This window comes from Hippocampus bargibanti, linkage group LG03 (assembly GCF_051943395.1).
Source record: "Hippocampus bargibanti isolate YZ-2025 linkage group LG03, ASM5194339v1, whole genome shotgun sequence".
Taxonomy (NCBI): domain Eukaryota; kingdom Metazoa; phylum Chordata; class Actinopteri; order Syngnathiformes; family Syngnathidae; genus Hippocampus; species Hippocampus bargibanti.
In genome coordinates, this window is record NC_142736.1 from 1,455,903 (window position 1) to 1,469,476 (window position 13,574).

Here is a 13,574-nt window from a genome sequence, read left to right on the forward strand (position 1 = left end):
AACTACACAAAATCTACCTTATTTTATGTATAATAAATGTGCTACATTATTATACTGTAATTATTATTACTGTAATTAAATAAATAAACTGTACCGTATAATAAAGTTGTTTTATTGACCTTTGTGATGGTTGTTGATGGCTTGATGGAATGGAGTGTCCAGTTTCATCAGCATTAAACACTTGATGAGGAACATAACCTTCTTTTACCATCTTGAGGAATGATCCCTTTTAGGTGCTTGCTGTGGGATAATTTTACCTAGTTCCTCATCAATTGTGTTACATAAAGTGTCTCAATGAGCTCTGTGTTGTACATCTTGGAAGTTGTGATATTGCAACAGCAACAGATGCAAGCAGACACACTCGAAACATCATAAATAGCTGGTTCCCTTGCTTGTCTTTTCATTTCAAATTGAACTGATGGCTAGTGCGGGTTATTTGTGGAGCCTGATTGATGGGAATTTTAACCTTGCAGTCTACACTCAGCCTTTGAACTATCAAAGGTGAAACGAGTCCAAATGTCACTGTTTTATATCAATTTTCTCACCATTTCACTTTTGTTTTTGTTATTTTATTTCAAGCTCTGTCGGCTCCCTTTCGTGTGTGTGTGTTTCTGTTTCTATAGAGGACCAAAACAAGCCGGCTGCCATTTTCTTTTAGGAGAACGGGTTCGTTCGCGAACGACACATCACTCATTGTGGCAGCCCTGTGTGTATCCCAAAAATAGTTTTTATGCCAAGGTAAAATTTTCATAAATTTAACGTTCGTAAACCAAAAAGTTTGTAAGCCAAGGGGTTCGTAAGCCAAGGTATCACTGTATTCCGAATCATCAAGGCAGGAGGTTCGGGGGGGGGGGGGGTGGCATTTCCTTTAATAAGGAGGTGGCAGGTGAAAAACTCAAAAAGGGGGCCTTTATTTTTCCCGTCCAAGTCTGAATGATTTAACTTGATCTTATTCTCAGATGTTGCAGCTTCTTGGCTGTGTCATCTGCGCCGCAGGGCGGTTGCATTTCCATTTTTTTTTTTTAATTCCGTGAAGTAATAATTAATTGTGGATGGAAAAAGAAGAAGCGTGTGCAGATTTTTAAATTGTCTGGCAATTATCATTTGAGGCAATTATTTTTTGGGGAGCTGTGCCTCACTAGGATCAAAGTAGCGTGGATTAAAAGGAGACATTTTTCACTCTGGAGAACTTCGTCTTACTTTGTACATTACTGGATTGTGAGGAGTTACCAATGATTGTCTGACTTTTTGGAAAGCAGTCGAGGTACCTCGACTTGACTGTGTGATAGAAGGGTTTTAGCTAGGATGATGACGGAAATGTGTATAAAACGGTGGTGAGACCAGCCATGATGTTTGGACTGGAGACAATGTCACCTGAGAATAAAGTCAAAATTCTGAAGAACAAGAAGCATGTCTAGGCAGGTTGGAACGGCTGGAACAAAATGTCAGGTGTGATAGAAGGGTCTCAGCTAGGTTGATGAAGGAAAAGTGTATAAAACGGTGGTGAGACCAGCCATCATGTTTGGACTGGAGACAATGTCACCTGAGAATAAAGTCAGAATTCTCACTTTAAAGTCAAAATTCTGAAGAAGAAGAAGCGTGTCTAGGCAGCCTGGAACGACTGGAGAAAAATGTCGGGTGTGATGTGTCATAGAAGGGTTTCAGCTAGGATAAAGAAAGGAAAGGTGTATAAAACGGTGGTGAGACAAGCCATGATGTTTGGACTGGACATAGTGGACTGAAGAAACGACAGGAAGCAGAGCTGGAGGTAGCAGAGATGAAGATGCTGAGGTTTTCCTTGAGAGTGACCAGATTGGATAGGATCAGGAATGAGTACATTAGAGGGACAAGTCATATCAGAGCAGTGGTTCTTAACCTGGGTTCGATCGAACCTTCGGAGTTCAGTGAGTCGGTCTCAGGGGTTCGGTGGATCCTCCACCGCAGAGGTCCACCCGGCAGTTAGTGGGCACAGTCATTGAAAGAAGGGTTTGACGAATGAGCATATGAAACCTGTGGGGTTCGGTGCCTCCAACAAGATTCAGAACCAATCGAAACAAACAAGTCCTCCCAATCTCCTCTTGGGATCAAATGCATCTGAGGTTTGGTGTCCACACCCGGCTAGCATGCGTCATGCGTAATTCCAGCGCTACATTATGCATTTCAACCGTCAACGCTATCTTATCAGTGGAACAGCAAACAGCAGTTGGTGAAAACTGTGGCGTCAGCTACCTCGGTGTGTGTATGTGTGTGTGTTTCAAAAATGGATTCGGACGTAGGGGTTCACTTGTCCCGCTCAGCATATAGTTGTGAAAGCTCCTCACATCCGACTGCCAAGGGCGTCACTGTGCCCCCCCCCCCCCCTTGTTCCTCTGATAGCTCCATGCCCCTGTGACTCCTCCACCGATTAAAATAGATAAAATCATCCATACGTGATGGGAATGGCGAGTTTCGCAGTTAACGTTTAGTCACGTGGAGATTGTTGATAGGCTTGGTGACCCCCCCCACCACCATCACCCGCCGGTGATCTTTGTTTTACTGACCCTTCATTGTTATACTCTTGTTAAAGAATCATAAAAGTAAAATATGTTCGGATATATTTGGGAGTACGCTCAAATGTACATGTATATACAGTGATACCTTGGCTTACGAACTTAATTGGTTCCCTGGAAGTGTGTGAAAGGCGAAAAGTGTGTATTCCAAACATTAATTTCCCGTAAGAAACCACTAAAAGTGAGAATAATCCATTCCCAGGTCCCCATAAAACATAATTTTCTACTAAATAAGCCTTAAAGGACAACCGACGCTTCCCGACAAGTTGTGTCCGTAATTTGTAAAATCACTTCAAATGACGTTTACTAAGCATATTGTACAAAGATTCCACCGCATATAGCTATATTTTATGTTTTAAGACTCACGCTGAATATTCAGGAAGTCTTGTTTTTGAGTTGGTGACGATTCCTGACGTCACGGAGGGAACGCCCCTGACCGAGAAAGCGACACACAATGCATTTTGCGGCTCTTTGTTTGGTCTGAAAACTTCATGGTGATGGCGAAATTAGAAGGAAAATACATAAATAACGCAATGGTTAATCGTTGTGTGTTGCACCAAGACTACGATTTGATTCTAGTTGACACAAATTCCCAGCAGACAAATCATCCCATTTCCAACGGAGCTCGGGCGCCATCTTCTGCATTTTCTGGGACGCTACAGTGGTGCCATTGATGGCTCGAATTGATATTGGAGGACTCCTTTAATCAATTGCAAATATGTATGCTTTCCTCTTCAGAACTATTTGAATCATATTCATAACTGGATGAGTAACAAGAAAGCATATTCTCTGAATCTGAAGCTATTGTTTTGATTCTCGAGGAAGGCAAGACGTCTACGCGTGACATCAGGACACAACAAGGGGGCGGACCTTCTGAAACTGGCCACTTTCGCTTGGAAGTAGTTTTAGGATACTTTTCGTCATTTTTATTGGTGTTTAGCATTTGACTAAAAATATCAGCCTGCATGTTTTGGGTATTTTAGTTGCTATAAAACGTTTTTTTCTGATGTCAGTTAGGAAACAAAAAAGTGGTGTCGGTTGTCCTTTAAGTTTATCCATATTTTGAAGAATTTCCAACCACATTTCCATCTTTTGCAGCTAGCTGAACGCGATCCATCCTTAATTTGACGGAAATGTACCGAGGCTCCTCACTCTGAAAAAAAAATAATACTCTGAAAGTGCACCGAGGTAATAAATTGGCACATTGGCGCTATTGATCACCTGCTCTTACAACCCTCTGCAGATGCATTATGCAAGTAAAAATCATTCTTCCTGCATCTTTAATCCGGGCAGACCACCCAGTGCAGGTTTTTACTGTCATGTACGCACAGTCATTATGTGTGATTTTGAAAAAGCTCACTGGGGAGCGTGTCCTACCCTTGTTTGGTGTTCTGAGTGATGGTAGAAGTCTTTTCCCTCTTGTTGTTAAATTCGATTCCAGTGAGCTTTGTGGTGAACATTTTTTTTTCTAAACTGACAGCAAGAGGCCAGGTCTGATGAAAGTAGTTGACCCGCCTGACAAAGCCATCACTGAAGTTTACCAGTCACCAATGTTCCCTCTAAGCTGCACACGTGCACAATCGCGCACTGTTTGCACATACTCAGCGCATAAGAACATCTATGCAGCGCACATTTTGCAATGTAACTCAATGAATGACAGGTGTCCAGCCAATAATGCCGTACAGGTTACATACGCTACGCAGCCAATCGTAGCAGAATGGCGCAAATGTTCCCCGCCCATACGCGCCGTAATCCTGGCGTGAAACTGGTGTGTGCCCACAGCGTACACATTATCAGAATCAGAATCAGAAAACCTTTATTAGTCCCACAATGGGGACATTTGTGATGGGAATTCCGGCTCTTTTCAGAGAGCCGATTCTTTTGACTCGGCTCACTAAGAAGATCCGGCTCTTTTGGCTCCCAAATGGCTCCTCAGTTTGTTTGTTTTTTTTTGCTTAAATTAACTCCCAAAAATCATGTAAAATGATGTGAAAAACGAATTACTCATATAAACAAATACACTACATCAAATATGTTTTATTTATATGGCTTGATTTATATGTGCAGAGAGAGCATCCGCAAACTTCCACTTTCCCTGTGGTTACTCTGGTCTGATGATCAGCTGTCACTAATTTGCTATTCATATAGGCCGAAACTACCAGTAAGACTTTAGTTTGCTGACGAAGCTTCTTGGATAAGAAGCCAAACGTCCGACACCTTCAAAGAAGTACAGAGGACGGCTGAATAAACATTTTCATCTATCATACCAACTAGTAAAAAATATCATAATTGAATAATAATAACCACATAATGTGATAACATTTGTCCACCTGTCTACGATAACGTCCCCCCTCCCCCTCACTGCTGCGTGTGTCTGTAATTCTCCACTCCCTCCTCTACCACGGATATGGACCAATCACGTGCGGCTTTAACCGAAGACCGGGGAATAGAGGACAAAAAAAGTCGGCTCCTTGTTTTTCGGCTCCTTGTTAGGAACCGGCTCTCTTCGTTCACTTCACACATCCGGCTCTAAGACCCGGCTCGTTCGCGAACGACACATCACTAGTACACATCTGCAAATTTCCCCATTGTGGGACGAATAAAGGTTTTCTGATTCTGATGTGGCTCACAGTGGTCCTCAGTGTGCTCAGGGATCTTGTGTGTCTCTTCAGACACAAAAAATTAGAGGGAACATCGCCAGTCACTCGTACAATCCACCCTGACAAAGGGTAGTCGTTGTTTCCTGAGCTTGTTTGTCCCTCCGGCAGTACAAACCACACTGGCGCTTCTTTACAAGTATTGATTTATTCACACATTGTAAACACAGTGGTTCACAGTGACTTCTAACTCCCGTGCTTATCTATCGCATTGCTTGGCACTCAAGGGAGTCCTTTTGTTGATACTTAATGTTTAGAAGGCATCCGATTCGGTATGTATTATGAATCAAAACACTGGATTTAAATGAGAGCCTTGTTATTTGCAAAGAATTGTTTTGATAAGACTTTCTATCAGGGATATTCCATCGGACACTGTGGAGAGAAGGCTCGAACACAGGAAGATTGTCTTTTACTGCCGGCAGGGGACGCAGCCATTCAAGACAGACGCCCGAATTTTGCATCACAAAAACGTTTTAGAGCATCTAAAATACCCAAAACATGCAGGCTGATATGTTTTAGTCAAATGCAAAACACCAATAAAAATGACTTAAAGTGTCTCCAAACTACTTCAAAATGACCTCTGAGATGCTGAGTTTCAGAAAGTCCCGCCCCCTTGTTCGTGACGTCACGCCAGGAGGTCTTGCCTTGTTCGAGAATCAAAACAATGGCTTCAGATTCGGAGAAGATTCTTCCTTGTTACTCATCCAGTTATGAATATGATTCAAATAGTTCTGAAGAGGAAAGCATACATGTTTGCCGTCGATTAAATAAGTCCTTCCGAATCAATTCGAGCCGTCAGGACTCCAATGTAGCGTCCCAGAAAATGCACAAAATGGCGCCCAAGCTCCATTGGAAATGGGCTGAATTTGTGTCAACTAGTATCAAATAGTAGTCTTGGTGCAACACACAACTATTCACAATCACGTTATTTATGTTTTTTCCCTTCTATTTCACCATCAACATGAAGTTTTGAGACCAAACAAAGTACACAAAATGCATTGTGTGTCGAATTCTCGGTCAGGGGCGTTCCAGACGTGACGTCACGTCAGGCATCGTCATCAACTCGAAAACAACACTTCCTGAATATTCAGTGTGAATCTTAAAACGTAAAATATAGCTATATGCCGTGGAATATATGTAAAATACGCTCAGTAGAAGTCATTTGAAGTGATTTTACAGCAAGGCAAAGATGTCCTGGCGTGACGTCACGAACAAGGGGGCGGGACCTTCTGAAACTTGCAATTTCCGGGGTCATTTTCAACTAGTTTTGGGACACTTTAACTCATTTTCATTGGTGTTTTTGCATTTCACAAAAAAAAAAAATCCTGCGTATTTTGGGAATTTTAGATGCTATAAAACGTTTTTCTGATGTCAGTTAGCAAAGAAAAAAAATGTTGTCGGTTGTCCTTTAATCGTGTCATTATCAAAAGACTAACAAAGCATTAACACGTCACACCAATGAGCTGTGCAGCCGCCCAAGCCCGTAATTAGCCGAGTTCTCTTCCATGTTCTAATTAAAATGCACTTTTGATATTTCTCACAATTGGTCGAATACCCGTTGGGTTTCACCGTTCGCGTCTACACTAATTCTGAGATGGATCCTTAGATACTCAATGGCCGTGAACGGGGCTGTTAGCTATGGCACATAGCGGAGCGATTTCATTCTTACCACCCACTGGAAAGCAATCTAGGCTCATAATGAGAAACCTCAAATAGCAAATCTGTGTGTATTAGCATGTCTTGAGAAGTCACGAGTCAGCAACAGGCTCGCTTGAGCATCGACGTCGTTTAACTGGAGGTCGCAGGAGTGACATTGAAGGAGGCGCCATTTGTGGTATAGATTATTTGTCAGCGCAGCAGCAGGGTTTCTGGCAATGTAAAATGGAAGTGGAGCCTAGGAGTAAGCAAAAAAAATAAATACAAATGAAGAACTACGGTTGATCAAAGCCATGTGATGAGGAGGGACAGAGAAAATGAAAAGTCTGATCTTCAGCTGCCGTGTTAATATGATGGCATTCAAGGAACAGATGAGACTTTGATTGTCACATCTTGGCGAGTTATGTGTTGCCGCTACGCTTTTATTAAAGTCCAGGTCACGGTCGGAAGAGTACCGTAGATTAGCATGAAAATTAAAGGCCATCTTGAATTTGCAGGTATAGGCAGTATTTACATATCCTGCCTGAATACAGCAGTATTTTGAAATCCAACAGATACTTTCATACTTTACATTACTTTCATTTTTTTTTTTGTCTGACAACGGTCAAAGATGTACTTGTAGAAGATCATTGTGTTTCTTTCTAGCTATCCACTTGTCAAGCTATCTATATTGAGAGGTATATCTAGCTAGCATAGCTAGCTAGGGTTATAGCTCCATAGCTCTATCTATCTACCTGTCAAGCTGTCAATATTGATAGGTATATCTAGCTAGCTATGGCTATCGCTCCCTAGCTTGCTCACTAGCTACATAGAGCATTTGCTAGCTATAGCTAGCTAGATAGCAATGGCTAAAGTGATGTTGTTGATGAAAATTGTGCCTTGGCAGTGGGCCGTTTCTTTTAAATGCTTGTTTTTGTTTTCTCATTTGCTATTTTTCAAATGTTTTTTTATGTTTTTGGTGTGTGATTGTGTACATTGTTGTTGAGAGTGAGAATAAACGGTTTTGGTGCATATATGTATAGATCGACGGACAGACAGACAGAGATAGGTAGGTAGGTTTCTAGGTAGGTAGGTAGGTGGGATTGGATTGATGGATAGCTGGATAGATGGTAGGTAGGTACGTAGGTAGGTAGGTAGGTAGGTAGGTAGGTGGATAGGTAGGTGGGTTAGGGTGGGCGGTTGGATGGATGATAGGTAGGTACGTAGGTAGGTAGGTAGGTTGGTAAGTAGGTTGATAGGTAGGTTGGTATGTTGGTAGGTAGGTATGTAGGTTGGTAGGTAGGTAGGTATGTAGGTTCGTAGGTAGGTAGGTTGGTAGGTAGGTAGGTGGGTTACGGTGGGCGGTTGGATGGATGATAGATAGGTTGGTAGGTAGATTGGTAGGTGGTTGGTAGGTAGGTAGTTTGGTAGGTAGGTAGGTAGGTTGGGAGGTAGGTCGGTAGATGTTTAAAAAAACTCAATTATGGCTCATGTGTGTGAGAACCAATGTTCTCCATTTTGATTCAATTAAACCCATGTCCGTCCGTCCATCACATCTGTCACATATTCCCCCTGACAACAGTAAGAGTGAATATCCATCGCCTCATCAAGATGAGGAGGGGGCGGTCTACAGACAGATTGCTATCATTAACACTTCTTCACCAGATTACCAAAATAACATTCATATTGAAAATCACAAGAGTTAATGAAGCCTGAACATTCATTTTACTGCCGCCCAATTCATTAGTTGCATATAGATACACTTAATAATGAATCACAAGTGTTAAGACGCTCATTGTGGTTTCCCCTCCCCCGTGTTTAAAAGTCATTAGTTGGAAAAGACAGGCAGCGCAATGCTGATGGTGGTGAAATGATAATTAACGCGGGAGATAGATTGAGTCAATAAAGCGTCATTAATATTTCAGTGTGCGGTTTTGAAGTACTGTGAAACCTCGGTTTACGAACCCCTTGGCTTACGAACTTTTTGCTTTACCAACGTTAAATTTATGAACATTTTACCTTGGCATACAAACTATTTTTCGGGATTCTCTACAGTTGTACATATCTTTATCGAGCATATATTTTATTAAATGTATATACAGTAAAGTCTCGTTATATCGATATCGGATATATCGATAGTCCCGGTTATATCGATGCTATTTCTATACACGCACGGAGAAAATTACATGCAAACAGGGTCGGATATATCGATAGTCCCGGTTATATCGATATTTTTTCGGACTCCCTTGAATGTCGATATAACGAGACTTTACTGTATTTCAGCACAAACCAATACAGGTTACATATACAACCCTTAAACATACGTATATAAACACTGAACATACTTATATAAGTCTAAAAGAGACAGTGCTTACAAAATCTAACACTGAAGCAACTTACAGACAAATTCAACTTCCGAACAACCGTTCGGAAACCTATCTCGTTCGTAAGGTGGGGAGCGTCTGTAGAGGACACTGATACAACCCTTAAACATATGTATATAAACCTTAAACATACTTATATAAGCCTTAAACATAGAGTCCTTCCAAAATATAACACTGAAGCAACTTACAAACGAATCCACCTTACGAACAACTGTTCGGAACCTATCTCGTTCGTAAGGTGGGGAGCGTCTGTAGAGGACACTGATACAACCCTTAAACATATGTATATAAACCTTAAACATACTTATATAAGCCTTAAACATAGAGTCCTTCCAAAATATAACACTGAAGCAACTTACAAACGAATCCACCTTACGAACAACTGTTCGGAACCTATCTCGTTCGTAAGTTGGGGAGCGTCTGTAGAGGACACTGATACAACCGTTTAAAGTACGTATATAAACCTTAAACATACTTCTATAAGCCTTAAACATAGAGTCCTTCCAAAATATAACACTGAAGCAACTTACAAACGAATCCACCTTACGGACAACTGTTCGGAACCTATCTCGTTCGTAAGTTGTGGAGCGTCTGTAGAGGACACTGATACAACCGTTTAAAGTACGTATATAAACCTTAAACATACTTATATAAGCCTTAAACATACAGTTCTTCCAAAATATAACACTGAAACAACTTACGGACAAATTCACCTTCAGAACAAACGTTCGGAACTTATCTTGTTCGTAAATTGGGGTGCGTCTGTACAGGACACTGAGACAACCCTTAAACATACGTATATTAACCTTAAACATACTTATATAAGCCTTAAACATACAGTCCTTACAAAATATAGCACTGAAGCAACTTACAAACGAATTCACCTTACGAACGACCGTTGTGAACCCATCTCGTTTGGTGGAATCTTGTGATTTTACAAATTATGGACGCAACTTGTGCGGAGGTGTCGGTTGTCCTTGAAGTTATCCACCACCTTCTTGTCTTCGCAGCTTTCTGTGAAGAGGGCTGCAGGAGCGGCGGGACGTGCGTTTCTCCCAATACATGCGTTTGCCCTTCGGGATTCACGGGACGATTCTGTGAGACAGGTAAGACCGAATGATGGCCGCTGATTGACAACGACGAAAAGCTCAATGCCTCTTCACTCCATATGTGCCACATTCGCACTCTTGTCATCATGTGTGTGATCGCTGTTCATTTTGCATTTCATGAATCAGAATCATCTTTAATGCCAAATATGTAGAACACACAAGGAATTTGTTTCCGGTAGAACACGCTGCACTAGTATCATCATCAAAAAAATTATAAAAAGGGGAACGTATCACGTCCCGTTGCTTCCCGCACCCAAAAAAAGTGTCACTTGATACTTGTCACATAATAATAATAATAATAATAATAATAATAATAATAATAATAATAATAATAATAATAATGAAAACAACAAAAGTAAAAGTAAAAATTAAAATTTAAATTTAAATTAAAATTAAAATTAAAAGTATAAAAATTAAAATTAAAAAATTAAAAAAAATAAAAATTAAAAGTAAAAATGTTATCCTGTGACTGTAAAGTGACCTTGAGAGTTTTGAAAGGCACTTAGAAATGAAATGTATTATTATTATTATTATTATGTAAGCTGGCTAGCTGTTGGCTATGTATTAGCTATCCATTAGCTAGCTGGCTAGCTTTTAGCTATTTGGCTGGCTGGAAGCCGTCAAGCTGGCTATCTGGCTATCTATTAACTATTTATTTGCTGTCCATTAGCTATCTAGCTAGCTATTAGCTGTCTAGCTGACTCGCTGTAAACTATCTAGCTGGCTAGCTGTTGGCTATCTATATGCTACAAGCTAGCAATTTCTTCCCATTGAGAGCCACATTAACGAGAATAAACGCCAGCTATTTTATAAGCCACAAACGTCATAGCTGTCCAAATTTGCAGTGTTGCAAATCCGACATGATATTCCCGAATGATCCTTTTTTTTTGTGGGTTAGTTGGATTTGGACCAGAAATGTAAAAACTGTCAGAGTCTCTGGAGAGCTCCACGATTATTTTAACTGCGGAGATTAATTTTCAGCTCAAGTAAAATTTACAACCCTTCACAGTTTAAACTGCCATAAAGTCTTCACATGCCCGCCCCCCATTTATTCCTTTCCCTCCTTTGGGGAAACCCCGATTGATGGGTAGCAGCAATGTCGTCCCGCAGAAGGAGCTAAGTGATTACTAATAGAAGAAAACGGAGATAAGCGGAACTTCTATCCTTCCTCCAGCTAAGACGAGAGCGTTTGTAGAATGACTCATCACCTTAGAGGACAACCGACACCATTTTTTTGTTTCCCAACTGACATCAGAAAAAACGTTTGATAGCATCTAAAATACCCAAAACACGCAGGTTAATATTTTTAGTCAAAAACACTAATTAAAATGACTTAGTGTCCCAAAACTACTTCAAAAATGACCTCGGAAAGTTTTCAGTTTCAGAAGGTCCCGCCCCCTTGTTCGTGACGTCACGCAAGGACGTCATGCCTTGCTCTAGAATCAAAACAGAAAAAAACATGTAAGAGTGACTGTTTAGTGACCTTCTATGAAATGTATTATTATAAAATTTCACACACATTTTCCCCCCATTTCTTTTGGAAGCTATCTAGCTAGCTATCCATTAGCTGGCTGGCTATCTAGCTAGCAGAAAAAACATCTAACAATGACTGTTAAGTGACCTTCTATGAAATGTATTATTATAAAATTTCACGCACATTTTCCCCCCATTTCTTTTGTAAGCTATTTAGCTAGCTATCCATTAGCTGTCTGGCTATCTAGCTAGCAGAAAACATCTAACACTGACTGTTAAGTGACCTATGAAATGTATTATTATAAAATTTTACACACATTTTCCTCCCATTTCTTTTGTAAGCTATCTAGCTAGCTATCCATTAGCTGGCTGGCTATCTCAGCTATTTAATAATAATAATAATAATAATAATAATAATAATAATAATAATAATAATAATAATAATAATAATAATAATACATTACATTTGAAGCGCCTTTCAAAGCTCTCAGGGACACTTTACAGTCACAGACAAGCATAGGTACTATATTAAATAACATATAATCACAAATACAATGCAATAAATAAATGCAATTATAAATAGAAACTGCTGTTGTTATCAATTTTTGCTCATATGCTACCTAGCTAGCTATTTGCTATCTATTAGCTAGGTGGGTGGCCATCTCGCTAGCTGTCCATTAGCTCTCTGGATATCTAGCTTACTGTCTGGCTACCTATCTATTAGCTAGCTAGCCAGCCAGCTTTCTATCTATTTGAGTTACTTCCGGGTTTAGTGAACGCTGGCGCATGTGGCTACTACTGCTCACCTGCAGAAAAACTGATCCTGTGACTGTAAAGTGACCTTGAGAGTTTTGAAAGGCGCTTATAAATGACATGTATTATTATTATTAATAATAATTATCTCCAAAGTGATGTTTTTACTCTTATTTTGGTTGTATGGTTCAAATTGAAGCCCACACAGTGATTTTTATTGGCGGAAGGGTACAAGTTGCCTTCAGCTAGTCATCAGTCACAGAAAACAGGAAATCTACTGATTGATCTCTGCCCTGGGTGAGCAATGGAGGGCAGCCCGGCAGGCATCGGACGCATGACTGCAACTGTGAGAGAAGGCCAACAGCGCAAACAAAAGTCCACTTTTTTTATTTCATAGTTTTTTTTCCCCCCTAAAGGTCTTAAACCCACGCTGTTGTTCGAAGAGACTAAATCAAAATGCAACAGTTTCTGACCAGTGACTCCGAAAAACGGGCAATCTCGGAAATAATACCGCCATCAACTGGTGGTTGTGTGTCAATGAAGTCATTTTCCAAACTGACAGTGCGGCCGCATCGGATTTTAATGCTAATTTGAATATTCGTTCGGCTAATACCCAGGTGGCAAAGTTACGGCCCGGGGGCCAAATCTGGCCCGTCATATCATTTTATTTGGCCCGCGAAAGCAAATCAAGTACAGTGATAATTTCAGTTTACGAACGCTTTAGCTTGGGAACGTTTTGCATTACGAACATTAAATTTGCATCTGGGGGCGGGGAATACGGATGCCATTTTGTTGTTAGAAGAACGGGCTCGTTCGTGAACGACACATCACTCATTGAGGCAGCTCCGTGTACGAAAAAAAAAGTTTGTATGCCAAGGTAAAATTTCCATAAATGTAACGTTCGTAAACTGAAAAGTTCGTATGCCAAGGTAAAGTTCGTATGCCAAGGTAAAATTTCCATAAATGTAATGTTCGTAAACCGAAAAGTTCGTAAACCGAGGTATCACTGTACTT

At 40.5% G+C, this 13,574-nt stretch overlaps 1 protein-coding gene and 1 long non-coding RNA gene across 2 annotated transcripts in view; one reads left to right on the forward strand and one right to left on the reverse strand.

The window, feature by feature from the left end:
- LOC148899930 (protein kinase C-binding protein NELL1-like) overlaps positions 1 to 13,574 on the forward strand; it is a 130,744-nt gene that overhangs the window by 105,675 nt on the left and 11,495 nt on the right. The window contains exon 15 of the mRNA XM_088991455.1: positions 10,236 to 10,331. Coding sequence (XP_088847581.1) covers positions 10,236 to 10,331 — 96 coding nt within the window. The remainder of the gene's footprint in view (positions 1 to 10,235; positions 10,332 to 13,574) is intronic.
- The window catches only part of LOC148899931 (uncharacterized), a 62,455-nt gene continuing 59,065 nt past the window's right edge, over positions 10,185 to 13,574 (reverse strand). The window contains exon 7 of the long non-coding RNA XR_016114384.1: positions 10,185 to 10,320. This is a non-coding gene — a long non-coding RNA (uncharacterized LOC148899931). The remainder of the gene's footprint in view (positions 10,321 to 13,574) is intronic.